This window comes from Malus sylvestris, chromosome 15, assembly GCF_916048215.2.
Source record: "Malus sylvestris chromosome 15, drMalSylv7.2, whole genome shotgun sequence".
Lineage (NCBI taxonomy): Eukaryota > Viridiplantae > Streptophyta > Magnoliopsida > Rosales > Rosaceae > Malus > Malus sylvestris.
This window is the reverse complement of record NC_062274.1, coordinates 20,587,811-20,615,672: the sequence shown is the minus strand read 5'-3', so window position 1 is coordinate 20,615,672 and position 27,862 is coordinate 20,587,811. Positions and strand designations below refer to the sequence as shown.

Here is a 27,862-nt window from a genome sequence, read left to right as displayed (position 1 = left end):
CAGTGGAATCTGTGAAAATTGAAGGTCTTTTAGGAATGCTAATTGTGAAATTACAAGATGATAACTTTGTTAAATGGAGTTATCAGTTTCAGTTAGTATTGCATGGATATGATTTGTTGATTTCTTTACTTGTGATAATCCATGTCCACCCAAATTTGTCATACATTTTGAAACTGGAGTTACTAAAGAAATTACTTATGCTTACAGGAATTGGGTGAAGAAGGATATGGCTCTACTTAGCTTGTTAATTGCTACATTGTCTGATGATGCCATGGAGCATGTTATTGGATGTAAAATGTCACAGGAAGCTTGGAGTGTTCTACAAGATCGTTTTGCTTCTGTTTCAGTATCACGAATCAATTAATTAAAAACTGAGTTTCACATTGCACAAAAAGGTGATTCTGTTGACAAGTTTCTATTAAGATTGAAGGCTATTAGGGATCAATTGATTTATGTAGGTGAATGAGTGTCGGATAATGATCTTGTTATTGCTGCATTAACTGGGTTGCCACATGACTTTGATATGATTAAGATAGTAATATTGGCTCGGGACACTCCAATCTCTGTAAAAGATTTTAGGGCACAACTTCTTAGTGTTGAATTGGCTATTGAGTCCATAATTAATTATCTTACTAGTACAATGTCTGCGATGTATATGCATGGTGATAGAGCAAATGGTCACTGTAATGGTTTCAATGGGACTTATCAGGGTGAAAGTTCTAATATGGGAGCAAATGGATATCAATGGGTTTTTGGCAATGGTACATATCAAGGCAATAAGACTTATCAGGGTGAAAGCTCTAATATGGGAGCAAGCAACTATCAAGGAGGTTATGGATTCACTGGAAGCAATCAGAGACCATTCAATTCTTAGAATAATCGTGGGTCATTTAACTCAAATAGGAATACGTATGGAAACAATGCTCCAAAACCATATTTTGGTAACAAGTACAAGGGCAATACTGGTTTTTAAGAAGAAGACATACTGCACCTAACTGTCATTTTAGGAGTTCCAATGGTTCAAATACAAATCAGTATCAGATCATAATGTGTCAGATATGTGGGAAGAAAGGTCATGTGGCTCTGGATTGTTTTCATCAAAACAACTATGCTTATCAAGGAGCACCACCACCACCACCATTAATTACTATAATGGAGATAAGAAGATAATCATTGGCAATGGTCAAGGTTTGCATGTGAAGCATATTGGCTCAACTACTCTAATTACTCCAGCTCATTTTTTATGTTTGAACAATGTTTTACATGTTCCTAATATTATTGTAAATCTATTATCAGTGAAGAAATTATGTCATGACAATGGCTGCTGGTTTATATGTGATGAACTTGTGTCTTATATACAGAACAAGGCAACCAAAGTGATAATATACCAAGGAAATAGTGATGGGGAGCTCTTTACCATACTTGTGACAGTGTTAAGAAGATCTTGCTTGGTCAATGGATTGCAAAAGGAGTTGAAAGCCAGCTTTCTTAGGAAGGTTGTGAGAATTGCAATTTGGCACAAGAGGTTAGGGCATCATTCTAAAGAGATATTGACAATATGTTAAAATCAGCAAAGATACCAGTGTGTATAAATGTTTCTCAATCATTGTGTTCTTATTGCATTGCAAACAAAATGTGTAGACACACTTTTCCTATAAGACAAATTAGAGCTAGTTTTATGTTTGAAAAAGTGCATTTTGATGTATGAGGGCCTTCTCTAATGACTTCAATAGAAGGTTACAGATATTATATCAGTTTTATTAATGAGTATTCAAGGTTTATGTGGGTATTTCCTTTGGTTAATAAGTCTGAAGCTTTGCCTACTTTTGTAAAATTTCATGCTTTTGTAGTAAATTAATTCAATGCTTCAATCAAGTGTTTGCAAAGTGATAGAGGAGGAGAATATATGAGTAAAGCATTCACTAGTTTTTTGGAATCAAAAGGGATAATTCATATGATTTCCTACCCTTATACTCCTCAACAGAATGACATTTCTAAGAGGAAACACAGGCACTTAGTAGAGACATCATTGACATTGATGTCAGAGACAAATTTATCTCTATCTTTCTGGTTTCATTCATGTGCCTATGCAACTTTTCTTATTAATAGAATGCCTTGTAAGGTATTAGAGATGAAATCTCCATATCAAGTATTATTTGGTAAGGTACCAAAAATACGGAACTTGAAAGTATTTGGCACGGCTGTTTATCCTTTTCTCAGGCCATATAATTTAAATAAACTACAAGCAAGATTAGTTCAATGTGTCTTTCTGGGATATGCTAAGGGATAGGGTGATCTGTTACAACAGTGTGACTAGAAAATCGATCTTACCAAGACATGTAATTTATGATGAATCCATGTTTCCTTCTGGGACACAGTCAGCTGCAAGTGCAAATGGAACACAAAAGGTACAATCGGTTGTTCAAAAACTTATTGTAATTCAAATGCCAATACCTAATGTGTCTCACATTACTCGCAAAGAGAATCACAATAGTCATCAAGATCACATAACTACTCCAATATTTGATAATGCAACAAGTTCACAAACACTAATGTCTTCTCGAGATTTAGTTTTCAGTTTTGGTTCACTGTCACAGGGTACTCCATCACAACAAGAGCTTTCTTATTTCACTCTTACTCCTTCTGGTATGTCATAAATGTTACCTATCCATCATGAAACACAACTTGAGGTATTTCTCCCTATCTCAACTCTTATTTCATCTAATCTTGATGACTCTAGTACTACTTCAATTCATCCAATGATTACTAGATCAAAGAGTGGTGTGTTACCATCAAGAAGTTACAAAAGATATCTTACTGCTCTACCTGAGCTTCAATCTCTACAATTAACTCAAGATGAATTTTTTGGTGGAGGCTTCTCTTTTCTAGCTAGTAGTACTGATGTTGCAGAACCAACAACCTTCAGAAAAGTTGCATCCATGCCACAATGGCAGAATGCAATGCAAGAAGAGTACAATTCACTCAGGGCTCAAGGAACATGGGAACTTGTACCACCACCCGTTGATAGGTCAATTATTGGCAGCAAATAGGTATACGAACTCAAAAAGAATCCCGATGGGTTTATATCAAGCCATAAAGCTAGGTTGGTAGCACAAGGTTTTTCACAAGAACAAGGAGTTGATGACTTAGAAACTTTCAGTCCTGTTATGAGACACACTACAATGAGAATATTACTAGCATTGGCTGCAATCAATCATTGGGAGTTAAGACAGTTAGATATAAAGAATGCATTCTTGTATGGTGATCTATAAGAAGAGATTTACATGAAACAGCCACAGGGGTTTGTGGATATGGCTAATCCATCTTATGTTTGCAAGTTAATTAAATCATTAGGCTGGTTTGGTATTGCTGTGCTTTGAAAAAAAACTGCTTTTGCTGTGCTGTGAGAATAAGCGGCTGTGAAATAAAGCTGTAGAGTGTTTGGTAAACTTTTTTGTAAAAATGCTTTTGAAAAAAAAGCAGTATTATAGTGTTTGGTAAACTTTTATGTAAAACAGATGTGAAAAAAAGCCGGTTTTGCAGCTTCTTGTTTTTGGCTTTTTTTTCACCCAAAATTGTGAAAAAAAGCTGAAGCTGAATGTTTACCAAACACAAAAAAGCTCCCAACTTTTTTTTATACTAGCTTTTTTCAAAATCACCTCAGTATCAAACCAGGCCATTGTATGGTCTTAAGCAAGCTCCGAGAGCTTGAAACTCAAAATTCACGAGTTACTTACCTGCAATGGGGTTTACAGCTTCTGCTTCTAATTCAAGTTTGTTTGTTAAGCAAAGTGGTAGTGATGTTGCCATTCTATTGCGGGTAAATATCAGTTTACAATCCTCAAGTTTCGTGATTTTCAATATTTAGTATATGAAGTTTTTTCGGCCTAGAGTCATACCTAAAGTGTTAATTTTGGGATAGTCTCCTACATCCGTTAGTCTGACTGTTAAGCCTCTCGTTAAGTGATGATGTGGCACCTATGTGGACAATGATTGGGCGCCACGTGTCATTAAAGAGTCCACATGGAAATTAAAAATTAAAAAAAAACAAAATAAAATTTCAAATTTCAAATTTTGGAATGGGAAAATTTAAAAATTAAAACAAAAAATAAAAAAAGGATAATATCATATCTTTTTGCACGTTGACGTTTCGAAGCAACTACTCCCGCTGGCCATTTCTTTTTCCAGATCAGAGCCGTCAACGCCATCTCTCCGTTGAGGCATCTATCCTCATTGATGCAACGACTCCTCTATTCTCATTAAGCCGATCATTTCCCATCGAATCGCTAACCCAACCCTTTCCCCTCGTTAAATCTGCAAAACCCTAAATCAAAATCCAAAGCTTCCGAATTTGATTCATAAAACCATTATGAGAAGTTCTTCTGCACGGAGAATAAGGAAAAGGTGAGAAATGTGAGGAGAGAGGCAGAGACTTGAAATTGGGGAATTACCTGGAAAGAAGCTCGAGACTTTCGTCATAAATAACCATCCTCTTGAGGTGGAGCTTTTCGATCTTTTCTAAGGCTTCGACGGTAGCCAATGGGCATATGTGGATGGCGCGGTGGTGAGAGTGAGGGTAGGGTTTGGGGTTGAAGGGGAATTAAATGGTGGGTTTGGGGGAGTGAAAGGGGAAGGAGGAGGCAGACGGGGTAGAAGGGAGGGTGTGGCGTGCGAGTGACGACCTTCTATGGCGCTTGGCTAGGGTTTGGAAGCTTTTTGTTTTGGGGTTATGAGGTGGGTTATGTGGGTTTGGTTGGATATTTGAGGGGGAAGGAGGGCGAGGCTAGATTGGGGTCAAAAATGGTGTGGTTAGTATAGCTTGCAGTTTGGGGGCGGCTGAGAGAGGGGTGTAGAGAAGAGACGGGAAGGGAGAGAGGTTATTCCTTTTTAGCTCAATTTTTTTCTTCAATTTTTCTTTGATCAAATTATGGGATTTCGGCAATTGGGTTTTGTTTTTGTGATCAGATTATTGGATGGTTTTTGAAGGAGATCCATAATTTGTGTTAGAAATCTTCGTGGCCTCATTTGGCCTTGATGTTTTTGCTGGAAAGGCTGAGACATTTGCAGGAATGGAGGGTTGTATAGGAGTGGGGGATGACCCTTTTTTTTTTCCACGTGGACTCCTTAATGACACGTGGCGCACAATCATTGTCAACATGGATGCCACGTCATCAGTTAACGGAAGACTTAACAGCCAGACTAACGGATGTATGAGATTGTCCCAAAATTAACACTTTAGGTATGACTCTGGGACGAAAAAAATTCATGTACTAAATGTTGAAAACCACGAAACTTGAGGGTAGTAAACTGTGTAAAACGGCCGTAGAGTTTTATTATATATATATATATATATATATATATATATATATATATAACTTTTTTGGACTAAAATTAATAATTGATCCCATGAGCTTTAGCCCAAATTTAAGGGTTAATCAAATGAGCTCACCGACTAAATAAACATGATTGAGCCATCAAATTCATGATTTTTTGAAAAGTTAACTAGGATAGAGCTAATTTACCTGAAATCATATTAAACTAAGAATTTCAAGATTACATGAATATACAAAAAAGTCAACACTTCCTCTTAAGTTGGTGCATATATGTCGTACATGACCAACTTGTGTCAGGATTTTGAAAATTTATGACTGGAAACAACCTTTATGACGATATCAACTAATTGATTCTCTGTTCTTATTACTGATACTTCAACTATTTTTCCTTCCAATTTTTCTTTGATGAAGAATCGATCAACTTCAACATGCTTTATTTGATCATGATATATAAGATTATGTGCAATGTCATGGGCAACTGTATTATCACAACATAATTTTATGGGATGATCATTATGCCCAAATCCCTTAATAAAAGCTTAAGCCACAAAATCTCACAAATTCCCAAGGCCATACCTCTGTATTCAGCTTCTACACTAGAACAAGAACCACATTCTATTTCTGACTCCTCTATGTAACCAAGTTACCCCCAACAAGTATAAAGTAACTTGATATTGAGAGCCTTTCGTTAACAGAACCTGCCTAGTCTACATCAGTATAACCTTCAAATCTTAGATGGTTATAATTTTAAACAAATTCATTTGCCTAGGCTGCCCTTCAAATATAGAAAAAAAACCCTCATCACTGTATTCATATGTTGTTCTCCATGATCATGCATGTATTGACTCACTACACCTAAGGTATAAGCAAGGTCCGGTCTTGTGTGCACTAAGTACATTAAATGACCTACTAACCTTTGATATCTCCCTCTATCAACTGGTACTTGATTAAGATAACATTAAGCTTCAATCCTTCCTCTACGATGTAGCTACTAGCTAACAAGCTGACATGCTTGTTTCGCACGACAAATCACTAATATACTTCATCCGAGACAAGAAAATTCTAAAACTGCTTCTCGATCGATACCTCAATCCTAGAATATATTTAAGGGATTCAAGGCCCTTCATCTAAAATTATGTAGACATGTATCTTTGTAAGGCTGCACGTTCTTCTAAATCATTTCCTGTTACCACAATATAAGTACATTAAGCTTCCCATTTTGTTTTTTTTTCAGGAACAGGATATGACTGGAGTTATTTTTTCTATAACCAAATGCTCTCATAGATTTCGTGAATCTTCTAAACCATGGTCGAAAAGATTACTTTAAACCATACAAGGATCGCTTCAACCTGCACACCTTTATTTTGTATTTATTTGGAGCATTACATCCTGGTGATACAAGGAGGCATTCTTTACATTGAACTATTGTAAAAGCCAATTAATATTTCCAGCCAAACACAACAAAACACAAACCGTGTTGATCTTGGCCATAAGGAAAAATGTATCTGTATAATCGATTCCATATTTCTTAGTGTACCCTTTTGCTATTAATCTCGTCTTGAAGTAATCTACCATCTCATCAACTTTGTACTTCATAGTAGTATTGACCTATTTCTATCCCACGAGTTAGACCAGTCACGACTAAACTGGCTAGTTTGTTCCAGATTCAAATGGTTTTTCTGTTCACTTCAATCATACCAATTCTGAGAGGCACAAGTTTGAGCAGCCATTGAGCTAGGTGATTTGGTTATAGGTTTGTTTAGGTGTCAGGTGGGACAAGTCTTCTACGTGTAGGTATTAACACTACACTATGAATCGAAGAAGAACAGCAAGATAATACCAAGTTGTAAAGAAGTATAAAAAGAGAGAGAGAATGAATGAGGATTTGTATATTTCAGAAATCAATTCCATACAAGTCTGAGAGAGAAGCTTTTCTATTTATACAGGTTCGTTTCTATCTTCATAAGTTTCTAACTAACTAATAACCACCTTATAACTTCCTACAATCCCAATTATCTAACTGACTAGCTGATGTGGATAACAACCTTGCTGATGTGGATTGCTGATGTGGTATGTTGCTTATGTGTATATCATTCAACATCCCCCCTCAATCTCAATTTGGTTTCCTAGTTTGAGATTGAAAGAATGCTTGAGAAATGATGGACTATGCAGCCCCTTAGTTAGAATATCAGCAGTTTGGTCTTCTGTGGACACGTATTGAACTTGGAGATCTCCTTGTTGAACTTTCTCCTTTACAAAATGATAATTTGTAACTAAGTGTTTAATCCTGGAGTGAAACACTGGATTTGCACTTATAGCAATGGCCGATTTGTTGTCACAATAGATCACAGGAGAAGAATTCAATACGACAGCCATATCTTTTAGCACACTTCTAATCCATGCTATATCAGCAGCTGTATGAGCTAAGGCCTTATATTCAGCTTCAGTAGAACTTCGTGACACAGAATCCTGTTTCTTTGATTGCCAAGAAATTGGATTGCATCCAATATTGACTACATATCTAGTGACATACCGTCTGGTATTTAAATTTGAAGGCCAATCTGCATCACTGAATGCATGAATCCCCACTTCTATATTAGCTGAGAATGTGATTCCATGATGCATAGTTCCTTTTAAAAACTGTAATATCCTTTTAACTGCCCCAAAATGAACCTAAGTTGGTTTAGCCATGAATTGACATACAGTGTTTACTGCATATGCAATATCTGGCCTTAAAGGTTAGATATTGCAGTGATCTAATGATACTTCTATATAAAGTGGGATCTGATAAAGGATCTCATTCATTGAGAAGCAAAGGAGTATGAGGTTTACATGGTGTTGTTGCTGGTTTACAGGAGTCCATACCCGCTTTGTGAAGAAGATCTTTGACATACTTCGCCTGATTAACACAAATATCTCTATTAGATTTATAAGTGATCTGCAAACCAAGAAAATATGTCAATCTGCCCATATCTTTAAGCTCAAACACCTCAGACAGTTCTGTGATTATCCTTTGAACTTTACTGGAATTGGAACCAGTAATAATAATGTCATCTATATAGAGAAGTAATATAACCAGGTCATTTTCACACTTTTTGACAAATAAACTAGAATCTGATGTTGAAGATTGAAATCTCATTGCAGGTAGATAGCTTGTAAATTTAGAATTCCAAGCTCGTGGAGCCTTTTTAAGCCCATAGAGAGATTTAATCAATTTGCAGACATGTGTTGGCTTAGTTACATCCACAAATCCCTGAGGTTGTTTCATGTATATATCTTCTTGCAATTCACCATGGAGGAATGCATTTTTTATATCAAGCTGTCTTAAGTCCCAATGGTTAATGGCAGCCAATGCTAAGACAATTCAAACTGTGGTATGGCGCACAACTAGACTAAAGGTTTCTAAATAATCAACACATTGCTCATAGGAAAAACCTTGTGCCACCAACCGTGCTTTGTACCTTGAAACTGTGCCATCCAGATTCTTTTTTATTTTGTATACCCATTTGCTGCCAATAATAGTCCTATCACTAGGTGGTGGTACTAATTCCCAAGTTCCTTGAGCCCTAAGAGAGTCATACTCTTCTTGCATTGCAGTTTGCCACTGTGGCATTGTAGCAGCTTTTCTGAATGTAGATGGTTCAGCAACATCACTATTAACCACCAAAAAAGAAAAACCTCCACCAAAGTAAATGTCTTCAACTAATGGAAGTGATTGAAGTTCAAGCAAAGTAGCTAAATAACCCTTATAACTCCTCTGTGGTATTGTACCACTCTTCAACCTAGTGACCATTAGATGAACAGAAGCATTACATGATTCACCAAAATTAGATGATATATGAGATGAAAAAGGTAAAATTACCTCAAGCTGTGTATCATTGTGGACATGCAACATTTGTGGTACACCAATAGAGCTAGAAGTGATGAGATAGGAATCTAGAGTTGAAGAGATACCCTGTGACAGTGATGTGGATTCTAAAACTAATACATCATTCAAGGAACTTGATCTTTCATCAGACTGAAGACTATGATCTGATATAGAGAGTGGCATATCATGGGCAGCCTCACCATTATTTGCCCTATGACTATTCTGACCTTCTGTAACATTCTCAATAGGAATCTGAATTACAATAGGCTTCTGAGTAGTACACGAGGTCTTTGAACTTTCACTGAACTTAGTACTGTGCAAGATCTTATATGGAAATACTGATTCATCATGAATTACATGCCGTGATAAAATCAGCTTCCTTGTTTCAACATTGTACCATACGACCCCTTTATACCCCAGTGCATAACCAAGGAAAACACATTGAACAGACCTTCCTTGCAGCTTATTGGCATTATAAGGTCTAAGAAATGGATATACTGCAGTTCCAAATACTTTTAAGCGTTGAATATCAGGAACCTTGTCAAATAATAGTTGATATGGAGACTTCATTTGTAACACTTTGCTTGGCATTCTATTGATTAAAAAGGATGCATATGAACAAGCATGATACCAGAAAGATGGAGACAAATTTGCTTCAGACATTAAAGTCAATGCTATTTCTACCAAATGTTTGTGTTTCCTTTCAGAAATGCCATTCTGTTGAGGAGTGTATGGACATGATATTCTATGAACAATCCCTTTTGAATCTAGAAATGTAGCAAACACTTTACTCATATACTCTTTTCCTCCATCAGTTTGCAAACATTTAATTTCAGTGTTGAATTGATTGTATACAAAGGCATGGAACGTTATAAATGCAGAAACTGCTTCAGATTTATTGACTAAAGGAAATATCCACAAGAACCTTTTCATCAATAAAACTGATGTAATATCTATATCTTTCAATTGATACTTTTGGAGAAGGCCCCCATACATCTGAATGTACTCTTTCAAACATAAAAGTAACACTACTTTGTTTTACAAGATTGCCTACACATTTTACAGGAAATGCATGAAGTACACATTGACTGAGAATAATCTATACTAACTGGTACTTTTGCTGCTTTCAACATTGCCGTCAATATCTCTTCAGAAGGGTGTCCCAGCCTCTTATGCCAAATTGCAATCTTGACATCTTTCCCACAAAGCCAACCTTCACATCTTGTGTTCCTTTATTCACATAGCAAGATCTTGAAAACACTGTCACAGGTATTGTAAAGAGTTCCCCATTACTCCTTCCTTGGTAGAGTACCACATTAGTTGCCTTGTCCTGTATGAAAAACACAGTATCATCACATATAAACCAACAGTCATTATCATGACATAATTTCTTTACTGATAAAAGATTCACAGTAATATGTGGGACATGCAAAACATTTCTGAGGAATAAACAATGATCCGGAGTAAAAAGATTAGTAGAACCAATATGTTTCACATCCAAACCTTGACCATTTCCAATTACTATCTTTTCATCACCATTGTATGCAGTAACTTGGTTCATATTATTGAGATTTTCTATCATATGGTGAGTAGCTCCAGTATCGAGCACCCATGTGTCAGCAGCAGAAAACCCATGTGGTTGAGACTCACTTGATGTTGGATAGAAACTAGATTGACCTTGTGTAGATAAGGCAGTGATTGATGGAGGTGGTGGAGCCCATTGATATGCATAATTGTTCCTGTGAAAACACTCTAAAGCAGTATGACCCTTCTTTCCACAAATCTGACACACCAAGATTGGATACTGATTGGCATTAGTAGTATTTCTGAAATGACAATTAGGTGCAGTGACCTCTCCGTGAGCATATTTGACATTCAGGAGTAATTGATGATCTATAAGTAGTATTCTCATTCCAATTTTGCCAAATTGAACTACTCTTTGATCCACCATTAGATGACTGACCATTAAAACTTGACTGAGAATTTCTGCCTGGATTAGAAAAAGTGTTATTCGACCCCTTATTCTTGTTGCCAAAGTAAGGTTTTGAAGCATTATTTCCATAAAAGTTCATGTTAGAATTGAATGACCCTCTATTCTGAGAAGGAAAATCCTCTGATTACTGCCAGTAAACCCATATCTTTCTTGATAGTCATTAGCCCCTATGTTGGAACTTTCACCTCTTTGATAACCACTAGCCCCCATAGCGGAGCTTTCACCATGATAAGTACCATTTGCTTGATAGGAACCAGTATGTCCTTTACCATTATCCCCATTCATATACATTGCTGCCATTGAACCTGTAAGAGCTTAAACTCTGGATTCTATGGTAAGTTCAGCACTAAGAAGCTGTGCACGAAAATCTTTCACAGAAATTGGTGTCTCTCTTGCCAAAATCACAGTTCTAATCATATCAAATTCCTGTGGTAATCCAGTTAAAACAGCAATAACCAGATCATTTTCTGAAACCCTTTTTCCAGCAGAGATTAACTGATCTCTTATAGCCTTTAATTTCAACAAAAATTTATCAATCGAATCCCCTCCTTTTTGTGCAGTATGAAACTCAGTCTTTAACTGATTTATTCTCGAAACTGACACAGATGCATAACGATCTTGTATAGCACTCCATGCTTCCTATGATGTTTTACAGCCAATAACATGCTTCATTGCATCATCAGATAAAGTGGCAATAAGCAAACTGAGTAAAGCCATATCCTTTTTAACCCAATTCTTATAAGCAGTAGTGATCTATCTTGTCACACCAGTTTCAGTATGTATGATATATTTAGGTGGACATGGATTATCACCAGTAAAGAAATCCAGTAAGTCATACCCACGCAAAACAGACTGAAACTAAAAATTCCACTTAACAAAATTATCATCTTGCAACTTCACAGTGAGCATGCCCAAAAGATTTTCGATCTTCACAGATTCTATGGTATTTTTAGACATAGTGACAATCAAGATTTCAAGAATTTCTCAACCAAGATTTCGTATATGATGAACAAACAAGATCAATTCAAGTGACCCTCTTTGGCAATCGGCCTTTAACAGAGGAGATATATCAGATTACTACAAACTTTAATTCAAGCAACCCTCTTTGGCAATCGGCCTTTAACAGAGGAAATATATCAGACTACTACAAACTTTACTGACTCCGGCAATCGGCCTTTAAGGAGAGAGTATACAAATCAGGAAGAAAATGGCAATCGGCCTTTGTAAACATTCAATTGGTTATCGGCCTTGTAAAGCAATGAAAATAACAAAAAGAAAACTCACTGAGACAAAACAACAAACACATGGCGTGCACTGCTCTTCCTATCCCAAGAAACCTCTATATACAAGCATGTAAACCTTTTCCAAGAGACCGACGTTTCTCAGAGATCAACAATCTTCCAGAGATGCTACAGCGGAAACCAAACGATCACCCATGGTGATGATACCATATTAACACTACACTATGAATCGAAGAAGAACAACAAGATAATACCAAGTTGTAAAGAAGTATAGAGAGAGAGAGAGAGAATGAATGAGGATTTGTATATTTCAGAAATCAATTCAATACAAGTCTGAGAGAGAAGCTTTTCTATTTATATAGGTTCGTTTCTATCTTCATAAGTTTCTAACAAACTAATAACCACCTTATAGCTTCCTACAATCCAAACTATCTAACTGACTAGCTGATGTGGATAACAACCTTGCTAATGTGGATTGCTGATATAGTATGTTGCTTATGTGTATATCATTCAACAGTAGGAAGTAGCAGGAAACTCGCAATTAAAACTGGTGCGGTGAAAGTGATTCGTCATAAAAACAGGAAGATTGGATGCGATTGCAAGCTAGGGCAAAGTAGGGTGAAGGTGCAAGCGTTTTCGTCAAACTGCAAGAGGCCATGCAAGCGCAACTAGTTCAGGCAAGTGGTGCAGACCGCGACTCAATTCTTCTAGGTTTCATTATGCAGACCGTCTGCTTGACCTTGGTCATCAGTCAGAAAGCAGATGATCGGATGACAGACCATCCGCAGACGGCCGTATTAAAATATGAGTTCATTGAAACAAACGGGCTAAGCAAAGCTAGTGATTTTTGTCTCGCAACGATATCGTCACTCGCTGGTTGGACGGCACGCAACACAACTGGTGGCGTGGCTGATGGTTGGACGACGCATTATACAACTGGCAGCGCTGTTGGTGATCGAGTTTTTTCTGGTTCTGCACACAGCGGTGCGACTTCTTCCCTTTTTTTTTCCCTTTTTTCTCTTATTTTTTCTTAACCAAGGGTCTAGTGCCAAGAAGATAATTATCTTTTGGAATAATAGTATGTTTCTATTCATCTTTCAAGAAGAAATTTATAAGATGTTATAATCATATCAACAAGAAAAGAGCTAATTTACATTACTTCATACTAAACTAAGAATCCCGAGAATACAGGAATATACACAAAAATCAACAAAACCCACTTAAAAACAAGGATAACGAATTGTTTTAATAAAACATGATTTCAAGCTTAACCAAGAGTTCTCTCTTGTACTTGATAAATTCATAATTAACCCCATCAAAAGCCCTTTTTGAAGGAAGTAACATCTCTTTTCTCAGCCCAGTAGGCTCATAATTCAGCTCGACACTCTTTACTTCTAGTCCAATTGCTTCTCAAGTGAATCATCTAGCTTTTGTATATATTACAGTAATATACGCTTGCACCATTGCACGTTGTTGTTTACATGTTCAGTTATTTTACATTTCTTTTGTAAGCTTTTTGTTAGTTTCTAAGTTTGTAAAGAAGGCTAATCAATATAATTTGATCAAAGCCAATTTTTATGAGTTTTTGACATTCACTAAGAAAATATCAAAGTTCTTATCATATAAAGCATAGAAAGGAATTAAGACTAGACTACTACCTCATTCATGACACAATCCCCTTAATTAATTAAGACATTAAATAACTTGTCATGCAAACAATTTACATTTATTCATTTATATTTACGATATTCACAACAGTGGCATGCCTAGCATTTCAACAACACAACTTAAAGCTTCTCCTAGCTGTCTATTGGCTTTGCCAGCAACAAGTAAAATCCCTCGCCTCCGACCCTTGGTGCCGAAAAAAGAGAAAAACAAAGAACCAGACATGTTATAGTTACCTCCCATCACATCTTAAAAACTTAAGAACACTAAGTTCAACAATCTCACTAGAATTCAGTGCATTGGACGTGTTAGATTTTGTCATCAATGTCCACTTCCTTCCCTAAATTCTTCCAAAAACTAACAATATTCACACATGAGTCTAGTCATTTGGTTTATACTCTTGTTTGTTTCGCTTTTGTTTAGCTATTTATATAATGCGATCTAATCTACTTGACCGGAGCTCACAACATGGTGACATATTTGATTGTCAAAAAGTATTGCATTGCTTTCACATGTTAAGCAAAGAAAACTCCCACAATGTAAATAATCTGACCAATTCAAAAATGGGTCACTTCTTGTTTACTTACTTTATATTAAGAAGATTTTGTTGTCATCCTTCCTTTCATTTTTTTAATTGTGTTAGTAGTGTGACCATTTCAAAGTTCTAAGAGGCTTAACTAAAAAGTTGATTTAAAACATGCTTTGTTCCATGAATCTCAATTAAAATAAATCTTAAATCAGATGGATTAGCATAAAAATTTTGTCTCCATAGATTAATGGTTTTACATTAACTGGGTCAATCAAGTCTACTCCAAAGTCCAAACTTTTTGCTCTGACTTGTAATGAATTTGGCTCATTGTGCCACCACCTAATTAACTTTGACAAATTCCAAAAAACCCAAAAATTTCAGTGCTGAAAATATCCAAAACAACTCATGGACATGTCAAAAAAGGGATCATGCACTGAAAAAGCCAAATTAAACAACCTTTTCCTGCAGATGATGAACACAAATACGCGTTCAGATATATCTTGCATAGCACAATCAACTTAAATAGTTCTGCCTTTAAAGGCCAAAACTTTGGCCCTCGTTTTTCTTCAGATTGACAAAATGCACAAAAAGAAGAGTCCATAGAAAACAAAGAAACTTTGAGGCCATTGAAATTAATATATGCTGCAAATTTTAGGAAATGTTGTGGACGGGTAATCCTAATTTGACTTCCAACAGTTCAAAAACTGTTTCTGGAAATGAAAACCTAGTTTTGTAGGGAGCCAATGGTAAATTGCGGGATTCCCACCAAGTTTGTAATTGTGTGTTCCAGAAAAATAAAGATGAAGATTGGGATTTTAAGTGAAAGATATACTACCAATTGATGAAAATAATGTTATCTGAACTGTGACATGTTCCCACCACTACTAAGTGTACCACTTATCAACACTTGAATTATTAGAAAGGCAAATAAAAATTGAACGTGGATCAGATTTTGGAAGCAATACAAGAAAATGGATCCATCATTGTGATGAAATCATTATGCAACGAGAAAAAATTGCAGAGAAGCAAATTAATGTTGACATCCATGGTGAGGTCAGTATGACTAAACATGAAGTAAGAGGTGGTGAGGTTAGTATGACCCATTGTACAAGTACACTTCTAGATGTTTCTTTTTAAATGATTTCAAAGGGTTAATTTATTTTCAAAGAAAATTTACTATGTTGTCTTTCAGTTTGATTAAAAGCTCTCTAATCTTTTAAAATGGACCACAACTTGCTCCCAATCATCAAATTCGATTAGTTTCCCTGAATTGTTGACGAAAATAAATCTTAAATTTGACAAAAAGAATGACAAACTTATCAATAGGCAACAAAAAATTAAAAATAATGTCGTTTAATCAATCAGTTGTAGCAAATATATAGACAGTTCATAATGTTGGATATAAGTCAACAATCTGTGATTTAAATATATATGCTAATAAACAATAAATGCAATAGGAATTAACAGAATATAAACTAGAATATGAATTATAAAAACAGACAACTTGAAGATTGAGGCTTGCGTACCGCAATGTCCTTGAAACAGAAATTTCGTCCCTACTCAGTGCTTGTAGTTCTACGGACGTCTGCTTCACCAGGATTCAACGATCTAAGTCAGAAATTCCAGCACCGGAAAATTGACTTCTAGCGAATATTAATGTGGTTCTCTCAGAAAGGATGTTTATGATTGCCGGAGAAGATTTATGATTTTTCTATATTCTAAATGCCATGCAGATGAATGTATATATAATGTGATTATACTTGTTCGCAACAGGTATGAGGAAGGGATGCATCTGTTGGGAGACATCTGCTGAAAAGGGTGTTTTTGTTTCTGCGTTTTCACACTTCCGACTTCATCTGAAAAGATGAGTATGTTAGTAAAAATAATTAATTATTTCCGAAAGTAATTAATTAATTTAATTATTAGAGCCCCGCCCAAGGCCCATCTTTTGACAATTAAATATATATTAATTCTATATTAATTATAATTAATTATATATATTAATTACCAATTAATTAGTACACCCCAAAGCTCAACCCCAAAGGTGAGCCTAATTTTAGTCTCCAGACCTATTACTCCAATCACTTTCTATAAAGGACAAAGCCTTATAAAGTGATAAAATCTTTTGGGAATGGTCAATGTGGAACAAAGAAATTTCTACTCAAACTATTCAAATTTCCAACACATAATGCTCATTCATTTGTTTTTGTACCATTTGATTTTTTATAAAGGCGATATTTATAAAGTAATTAATAATATGAACGGTTCTATCTATAAACACGTACGAAGTTCTATGAATTAGCAACGATTAATTTTGAATAAAAACTTCTACTCATCTTTTGACTCGCAAAGTATTATTCTTAACCAAATTGAGGTGGTGAATTGAAAGAAGGTACAAGTTCACAGGGCATTGCTAAAATTTTCATTTGCTATGTTAATTAATCTTCTTCATGTCGCGAAGACAAGATCTGATTGGAGACCACGTCGTTTTCATCAGATTCCAGTAAGATCAAAGCATGTGTTGCCATCTTGATCATTGACAAAGATTAAACAAAGTGTGTTGAATAAGAGGGGAGGGGGACATGATGTTAGTGGCCTACCTAAGTCACTTATCTATGATTCAAAGGCATTGCAGGAAGACAAAAACTGGTCGGGCGAGTATTTGCCAGCAGTTTGTGATTTTCCAACTCCTTGAATATGGGAACGAAGTGCTGGTCAATTAATTGTAGAACCGTCTCAAAGCTTGAACACTAAATTATTTAGCACGTTAATTAAGCGTATAGTTGAAACTCACAAATTTAGTTCCAAAGGTTTCAATTTGAAAAGAAATTAGACAAGGAAGGTTGAGTAGTACTAAATTTGGGTAACATTTGATGACAACATTAAACTGATGTTTCTTTTCAATTAATATTTCAAGATGAATATGGATTTTATAAATCTGAAACGTTTACAAAAAAGGATTATTAAGTTCGAGTTTTGGGAGAAATTTTTCATTGTGCTCAGAACACGGGTAACACAAGTATCTCACCATTTGTATTGTGACACGTGGTCAGAGCAAGCTCAGGCCCAATGTGGGTTGGGCGATCGTTCAGGGTCCAAAACAATTGGGGTCACCAAAACTATTAGGATGGTATATTCATATATGTTTTCATAAGTATAAATTTATAAATTTTGGAAAATACTCAAGAAGCTTAAGTAGAACTGGTGGATTTTGTTACTTAAATTAATAAGGAGGTCTTGTATTTGAAGTAGTATGTTTCCTTATTTACTTTCTAATTATTATATATATTTTTTTTTCATAAAGTATAAATTTATAAAAATTTGGTCAAATGGATAAGAAGTTTAACCAAAATTTGTGGTTTATGTTGTTTAAAATTAACAAGGAGGTCCTGACTTTGAAATGTTATGTGTGTTTTGTACAAAATTTAGTTTATAGATTTAGTCTTTATAATATTAGCTTATATGGATGCCCAACAACGTTTGCACTTTCTGCAAGTTGAAGAGCAATTGTTATTGGCTCAAACAAAAAAAAAAACAAAACAAAACAAAAAAACCTATATATATTTTATTTATTGAACAATTTCGAAGCTTCATGCACCAACCCCAACACGGCAACATCAACATGCCAACTTGTATGGACTACTTGTTAAACAAATAGAGTAATGCAGGAGGACTATCACACTGACGGGTCCAACTGCCTCATTTAATATCCCTTGTAGCAACATCATATGTATATTATTAAGGAAATACAATTGTATATAGTAGACTAGTGATAACAATCTATTCCCTGCATTTGGATCCCCAAATAATTAAATTTTTTTGTCAGTGTTTATATAGTTATTTTATTTTATAGTTATCTGTATTTTTGTTTTGATTAAGTCACAAACTGGGAATTCAAATAATTGAATAGCACATCTCATTTTAATTGTATCTCAAGCTAGGATTTTATATTTGTCGGTCTGAAAATTTCTACTTCAATTAAGATGGGAGGTCGGTTGAACTTTTCAAAGATACTGTTGTTGTTTTTTTTTTTTTTTTTTTGAATTGTTTAAAGATACTGTTTACTTAATGTCGTTTTACCAAAATAAATAAATAAATGTCATTTTACTTCTAACCCAAGCAAACAATTATTAAAATTTATATTTCAATTAAGATGTGTCAATTGCATTAGCTAGAAATTTAAAATTGAAATCCAAGTATCAAGCTCAAGTACAATTAAGTAATCAATAGTTGATCATATCTTAAAATCAAGTGGCTTAATTAAGATGTCGACGGGGAGGGAGTTCTTTGTTTACGGAACCACCAACTGGACATGAAGGGGACAGGAAAACCCTTGTTGATTAAACCTATGATATCAAAAATGGGTTATATGCCAGTCTAGCAAAGGTATAATTATCTTTTTAAATTCCAGTTAATAGAACTCCAAAAAATTATAATACCACACACACACACCTTAAATCGTAATTAATTCTAAACCTAGTCACATGCAGGAGAAATTTTTTATTATGACTGGAACACAGATGATACATTACGTGTTTTTATATAAGTGGTGGGTAGTTTTATTTTTGAAGTTATTAACTTTTTAACACACATATCCACCATATGTATAGTGACACGTGGTATATCATCCAGTATACCAACCACGTTGAAAAATTTCTCCACATGCAGAGTTGAATCCGTGCATGTTAAAACGAGCAAACTTGAAAAGTGTCCCAAACCTACCTTGTTTTTTTTTTTTTTTTTTTTTTGGGAAAATACATAAAAATTCTTAGAAAAAGATAATTGAAATGGGAAAATGATTAAGATAATAAAAATGTGGTTGCGCTTGCATATTTATCTAGTTATTTCGGGTTTTCTGGTCATCAATCATATGATTTCGAGTTGGTGGAAATGTTAGTTAAACCTACTTGGCTAGTGAATTCCTTTAGGTCTCATGAAGGTCTATCAACTGAAAATGAATTTTCTAGCTATCAAGTTTCTACAGCTTTCCAGAAATTCTCCAAAACTTACTGGGTTGTTTGGGATTTCAAAATCGCATGAAAAATTAATGTCCAATTAAATGCAGAGACCAGCAAAGAAGAGAGGACAGTTCTAGGCTTCTATATACTCGAATCAAAATAATTAAATGGATACTGCCATGGATCCTAAATATAAATAAGCAAGGTGATAACTCATGAAAAATTAAAGGTGTACCCTTCCATCATGAATCTTATTAATGAGATTACTTCAGGTGTTTTAAAGTTTTTCATACATAACGATATACTTACATTAAGGGGTGAGAGATAAATTGATATCGAACTTGGTATATATGAAATTCAAACCTAAATTTTACTCATACATCAAAATGAATATCACTAGACTATAAAACTATGTAACGGCATGTTGTAGTATGTTTGTATTGAGAATTAATGATAAAATTTATTAGATTTATAACTGACTTTAATTTTACGTAGACAACATGATACCACATTATGAGTATGAAGGGGTGTTAAAAATAATAAAAAATGGAAAATATTTTTTGAGATTGTTTATATGAGATGAAGCAACTTAAACCATGTGCCAAACAATTCTCCTGGATCATGTGCACTATTATGCTAAAACCAAGGCATGCATATATCTTTGTCAAAAACGAAAATAAGGACAAAAAATTGTTACTGTTCCATTTGATCAATCCATAAAGGGAACTTTAACGAAAAACACCCGTTACTGTTCACTTTAACCAAAAACCACATTTTTACACTAAAAAGTCAATCCTGGTACTATTCACTTTACCCTTTATTTTGTCCTTATCATTAAAACTCAAAGTTTTCAAGCCCTTTTCATTAATTTTCCTATCCATAAATACTTTGAAGCAAGAGCTTCTTCTGTCAAACTTTACGGCCATTACCTTTCCAGCAGCTAGCCCACATTAATTAGAGGGCACCACCAACACTACGTCCAACATTAGTCCATTAATTTTCAGCCATCTACACATTACTTCACAATATTCAAAAGCTTGTATGGATTTTAAACCTTTGCGGACCAGGCCACATTAGCGTGTGTGACCACAATATCAGTCGACAAGAACGGTGACGTTCATATTCATATATATAGCCAATGCAATTTGGAACCTTAAGATTTGTCAAATATACAAATACACGCAATACAAGTACGTCCGTGACAAATCCTAAACATAAGTCCTTTCAACTACAAATAATCTTTTAGGGTATGCTTAGGTGACAAATTCAAAATTTTAAAGAATTTAGGCATAGTGATGAAGAAATAGATTGCAAAAAGTCTAATGAGAGATAAAAAATGCATTACATTAGCATTACAAAATGCATGATACAATGATTCACAAATGACTATTAAGTTCTTATCATATAACTTTGTAATGATCATCATTTTAGTTTCTCTTATGTAACTTTTTGCGATTATTTCTACTTCATTTTGTCTAAATACTTTGTAATTTAGAAATCCTTACCTTTAGAGGTACCAGAAAAGTTGCTTATAATTGTGTGTGAATATGATAGGAACTTTTCACACTAATTCTCGAAGTTGAATGACCCCCTGCTAGTAATATTATCTTCACTTCTGTGGGCTAATTGCCAAATTTTTAATTGGTCCTTTATAAATTGATTAAATTCTGATATGTCATCATTTCGTCATAAAAAAGATTATTTTTTCTTCATGCACACGCTACAGCAAACCTAACCCTCCCCTTCCCCTTCTTTACGCGTGTCCACGACAAAAAAAATATAGAGGCGGCAACTCGTTGGCTAATTAAGATTCATTTAATTTATTAATAAAAGGTGAGATTGATAATAGTAATAATAGAGAAACTAAAATTTTAAATTAAATTTTATAAAATAAATGAAGTGGTTATTAATCGTTAAATTATTACTTAAATGTTGATTAATGTACTTATTTTTTATTGGTGATACATTATTTAATTTGCAAATTTAGTTTAAAGTTTTATTCTCCCTAGCATTACCCGATTGGTAATGATGATGGTCTAAAGTAAAATTAAATTTAATAGGTCTTAATAAATACTCATTAATAATTCAATAAGTTGATTTACCACCGTAAAATTTATTTTTAATTACGTGACATGTCATTTTTCCATCGTTGCAAATCTCATTAATGCTATGACAAACCATTAATTATATGATCTAACAATTTTTTTTTCTTGTCGAGCTAACAACTGTGAAGGTATAAATTGACTATATTTAATAAAAAAAGATATGTAGACAATATACTCAACATGACGATTTTACTTTTGACGTCATGGATAGACTACAAAATTATCTAAGGGAATAGATGTAGTCTACCCTTAATGGCCATTTATGCCACTAACAGATCATCGGCTCTCTAAGTTGCCCTGACATATATTATGGTCTTTTCGGGTTGACCACATAATATGTCATTCCATCAGGTTTACCCGATGCAATGGTGGTAAGTTAATGACTTTTTGGAGTTTCCTCTTGGATGTCTGGTGATCTAGCTCTTACCAATACGAACCTTCATAAGTGCTAATTGAGAAGACTATGGAGATTGACCCGTATCATCAAGGACAGCCTATTATACTCTGCAGTCTCCCCTCCCAGTTGTTTGTTAGTGTTTTTCCCTATAAATAGCGAAGTCAAATAGAGGAAACAGTAATCGTCACTTGCTACTCATAACTTTCTCAAGCTCTTTTTTTTACTTTCTACTACTTTTCATATTAGAATTAATATAATTTAGGATCCAATCAATCAAGTTACTAAACTACATGTAAATCAACACAAATGGCATATTTGATAAACACTAAGATTTACTGCAATAGATAACTGCTTGAGCGGCAGAGACTATCGCTTGAGCGGCAGAACTCAATCATACTACAACTTGAGCGGCAGAACCCAGTTATACCAAATCTATGCATGGACTGATATACATGAATAAGCATGCAAACCTGAACTTGAAGCCATGATCTGTTTTAGGATGTATCTTCCATTCTCTTGTACGACTACAATGGATGTATTAGGTTTCAAATGGGGAAACCTTACTTAACTGTGAATCATCCATATTTATATCGAGAAGAGGGACCAATCCCATTCTATTTCTGATAAATGCCTTATCCCATTAATAATGCAGTTATCTTCAGTTATTATTAAGCCAACTGTTCTTCATTAATTCAAACATGGCTTAATCACATTTTTCCCTCCAGTATGTTTTACTTCATTCGAATATAAAACCTTAAGAAGTCTAACCATATATACAGCTCATTTACCAAGTTCAGCTGCAATCGGCAGTTTGATGAACTCACATATATGAATTCATGAATGATGAAACCACATGAATTCTTACATTCTCCCACATGAGTGAGAACAAAATGTTCAACATGATTGCGACCACTTAGTAAATGTGATCACTGAGCCATAAGCATTAAAAGACTTTAACAGTTAACCACAATGTGATAATTGCAGAACCTAAGAAAAACATGATACGAAATAATGTATCAGAATTCTAAGATCACGTAACAATATATAACATGATGTAATACTATCATAGAGGAACATTATATTGGGATCCAAATAGTGTATTGAAACACTCCCACATTTTGGTCCTAAGATATCATGATTATCTCATTTGCACAGATTTTGCAAATATTCATCAACTACTTATTCATTATTCTGTACTTAACATTACAAGTGAAATTAATCAACTTAGTACAAAACACCTTACTCCCACATTACAGATGATCCAATGAAGGATACAATCCCATTTTCATAACACGCTTTTTGAATGTTGTAACATGGATAGCTTTAGTCAAAGGATCCGCCACCATTTCATGAGTACTGATATGTTCAATGTCAATGATTTCATCTCTGACTTGATCTTGCACTTTTAAATACTTGATGTCCATCAGTCTCGAAGCTTCTGATCTCTTGTTGTTCTTGGCAAAGAACACTGCAGAAGTATTATCACAATATATTTTCAGTGGCCTCTCAATGGTTTTCACAATCTGCATATCTTGTAACAAGTTTTTCAGCCAATTTGATTGCCTCATTACCTCAAAGTAGCCAATATACTCGGATTCCATCGTTGACACTGCCCTTGTTTGTTATTTCTTACTTCTCCATGAAACTGCCCCTCCTGCAAACATGAAGATGTAACCACTAGTTGACATTATATCATCCACACAACCTCCAAGGTCAGCATCTGTGTAACTAATTAATTCCAGATTATCCAAATAGTTGTAACACAACACATGATCTTGTGTTCTTTTCAAGTACCTAAGAACCTTCTTTCCTGCATTCCAGTGAGCCACTCCAGGATTCGATTGAAACCTACCCAAAAAACTCAATGCAAATGCTAGATCAGGTCTTGTACACACATGTGCATACATTACACTGCCAACTAATGATGCATAAGGCTTGTCTTTCATCAACTGAATATCATGATCTGTTATGGGACATTGTTTCAAAATAAACTTATCACCTTTTCTAATTTGTAACTCTCCATCATTGCAATGCTCCATATCAAACCTCCTTAACACCTTCTTGACATAAGTTTTCTGTGACAATCCCAAAGTTCTTTGTGGTCTATTTCTCACGATCTCAATTCCCAAAACATAGTGAGAATGTCCCATATCCTTCATATCGAAATAGCTAGATAAAAGCTTCTTTGTTTCATTCAACAACTCAACATTAGTACTAGCAAGTAAGATGTCATCCACATAGAGAACCAAAAAAATAAAGTTTGATTTCACAATTCTCATATAGATGCAATTATCAATCTTATTTTCTGTAAAACCAAAAGCTGTGACAACTTGATCAAACTTCTTGTACCACTGTCTTGAAGCTTGTTTCAAACCATAGATTGATTTGTTCAATTTGCAGACCCAATTTTCCTTCCCCCTTTCAACGGATCCTTGTGGTTGCTTCATATAAATGTTTTCATCCAGTTCACCATTTAGAAAAACAGTTTTTACATCCATTTGATGTAATTCAAAATTGAAGTGAGCAATGAGTGCCATAATAACTCAAAAAGAGTCTTTGGTAGACACGGGGGAAAATGTTTCATTGTAATCCACTCCTTCTCTTTGAGTGAATCATTTTGCCACTAAGTGAGCCTTATGCCTCTCCACATGTCCCTGAGAGTCACGTTTTGTTTTGAAAATCCACTTGGAGCCTATGGACTTCAAGTTTTCTGCATTATCAACTAAAGTCCATACCCCATTTTTATGCATTAAAGCCAATTCATCTTCCATTGCAGCTCTCCATAAATTGGAGTTCACAGATTCCATAGCCTTTTGATAAGTGACAGGATCGTTTTCATCACCAACATCATAATCCATTTCCTGCAAATAGACCATGTAGTCATCTGGAATAGCTGATTTTCTTGTTCTTGTGGATCTTCTTTGAACATGTTGGGAAGCATTCATGATGGAGGTAGGTTGAGATGCCAAGGAACCTGCTTGAATTGTAGCTGGTAGGGCTTGAATAGAGTGTGTAGGTTCCTGCAAATTAGAACTGACTCCTACATTTCCACTGTCATGCACTGGAATTCCTTCGGTTGTTGAAGTTGTATGTGAACCAATTGGAGCAAGTGCCAAAGGCAATAACAAGGACTGAGTGATCTCAGGAGCATCACCAATTATTGATTCATCGTCATTATTTTCTTCAAAAACGTAAGATCTTTTGCCTGACACACAAGGTTCTTCATAATTCTCAATAAACTTCGCATTGTGACTTTTTGCAATTCTTGTATGGTGATGAGGACAATAAAATCGAAAACCCTTAGACCTTTCTGCATATCCAATGAAATAGCAACTGGTTGTTTTGGAGTCCAGTTTTCTTTCATTTGGATTGTAAAGTCTGGCTTCACATTGGCATCCCTAGGTGTGAAAATGTGCCATGCTTGGTTTTCTTCCAGTCCAAGCTTCAAAAAGAGTGACAGTCAAGACTTTTGTAGGCACCTTGTTCAATATATAATTTGCAGTTTTGATGGCTTCTCCCCATAAAAACTCAGGCAAATGAGATCGAGACATCATACTCCTCACCATGTTTTTTAAGGTCCTATTTCTTCTTTCTGCAACACCATTCTGAGATGGTGTTCCTGGGGTTGTGTACTGAGGTAGAATGCCATTTTGTTGCAAATAAAGAGCAAATGGACCCTTGTTTTGTCCACTTTCAGTATACTTGCCATAGAACTCACCTCCACGATCTGATCTTACCACCTTAATTTGTTTTCCCAATTGTTTTTCAACTTCAATTTTGAAAATTTTAAAGCAATTTAAAACTTGTGACTTTTCTGAGATTAAAAACAAATGAGTGTATCTCGAGTAATCATCAATAAAGAGGACGAAGTAGGAGTTTCCACATATGGTTTTTGTTGGAAATGAACCACATACATCTGTGTGAATAATCTGTAACAGATCATTACTTTGTGTGGCTTCAGTTGTGTTCCTAACATTGGTAGTTTTGCCTTTGTAGCAGTCTATACATTCCTCAAAATCATTAAAGTTGATGCTTGACAGTATGCCATTCTTCACTAATCTCATCATTCTATCTTTTGATATATGTCCCAGCCTTCTATGGCACAACATAGAAGAGCTGTCATTAAGATAAACACATTTAGAGACAGAATGTTCAAGATTGAGACAAGTTTCATAATAATTGCATTCAATCTGCCAAAGATCTCCATTTGGGAATGCATATCCAATAGGATTGTCAAACTGGTTCTTAATGAAAAACTGAATTTGATCAATGTCTCCAATATATGAAAAACCATCCTTAACAAACTGAGTAACAGAAAACAAGTTCCTTCTTATGGAAGGAACATAGAGTACATTATTTAGAGTTAAAACATAACCAGATGACAACTTTAACATAATTCTACCAATAGCTTCAACTACCACTTTATTTCCATTTCCAACAAACACATTGTAGACCTCTTTACTTGTCCCCTTCTGGTTTTGAAATCCCTGCAATGAATTTGTGATGTGGATTGAACAACCAGTGTCAAACCACCATGAGTTTTGAGGAATGAAAACCATATTAGTTTCGACAGTGACAAAAACATTAAATACAGTTTTACCTTTCTTGATTAACCAAGTCTTAAAACTAGGACAGTGTTTCCTCAAATGCTCAGTGGATTGACAGTAAAAACATTTTTTAAGATGGATTGGATTCACTCGCAGACCAGTGGAAGATGAAGCACCATTGTTCTTGACAACAACCGAGGTTGTTTTGTAAAGATTTCTTTGGACCAAAATTTGCAGCTGCTTGATTTTTGAACCCTAAGTGCTTCTTGTTACCTTTGTAGTTGTCATTTTTGAATGCAGCAGCCTCCATTTTCCCTTTTCCTTTCCCAGAATTGACAAGATTTGCCAACTCTATTCGCTCAGCCTTAGACTTCTTCATCCTTTCTTCCCCTTGACAGCAAATGGAAATGAGTTCATTGATGGTCCAAGTCTCTTTCTGTGTGTTGTAGTTCACTTTGATCTGATCACAATCACCAGATAAGGAATATAGGGCCATGTGCACCAAAAATTGATCTGTTATCCCTATCTCCAATGCATTGAGTTTGTTGGAGATGTTCACCAATTTCAGCAAGTGTTCACGAACACTGATCAATCCATCATGCTTAGTGTTAATCAGTGCAGTGAGATATGCACCTATTTCAGCTTTATCAGACCTCTTGAATTTCTCTTCAATCCTAGCCATATAATCCTTGGCTAAGGCACAACTAGGTATTCCCTCTCGAATATGTTCCTCCATAGCATTTTGCATAATGAGGAGAGACATTTGATTAGCTCTCTCCCATTTTGCAAAGGTCTCTCTTTCTTGTGCAGTACTTGAATTAGTTAGTGCAGCAGGCTGAGGAGTTTTGAAAGCTACACTGAATTCCAGCATTCCTAGATTCATCTCAATTTGGTGCTTCCATGTGTTGAAATTGTTACCATTCAACTTCTCTATAGTCACAAGATTGAGCATATTGAAGCCTGCATAAAGTATTTTTCATTTGTGAATTCATAAGTTTGTGATCAAGAAATAACACATAATTTTCTTGTCACACCAGAGTCACATAATTAGTATCACCTTTGGGCAAGATACCATCTATACATAATACAAATTCTTAAGTCTTTGCAAGCCAAGGATAAAAACACATGATCTCTTGTAAAACAACACCTTTAGGCAAGAAAATTTTACAAAACTATCATGTTCATCATCACTCACTATACATCAGTTTATAAGAAATCCCAGTAAA

At 35.0% G+C, this 27,862-nt stretch overlaps 1 protein-coding gene across 1 annotated transcript; it reads right to left on the bottom strand.

The window, feature by feature from the left end:
* Positions 1–23,339: 23,339 nt before the first annotated feature.
* Positions 23,340–23,690, bottom strand: LOC126602784 (uncharacterized). Its single transcript, XM_050269653.1, has one exon. It carries the CDS (start codon positions 23,688–23,690, stop codon positions 23,340–23,342), a length of 351 nt encoding a protein of 116 aa, XP_050125610.1.
* Between the last annotated feature and the right edge of the window lie 4,172 nt (positions 23,691–27,862).

Coding starts and splice junctions, on each gene's coding strand:
- LOC126602784 (XM_050269653.1), bottom strand. CDS start 23,690: ATGGAATCCGAGTATATTGGCTACTTTGAGGTAATGAGGCAATCAAAT.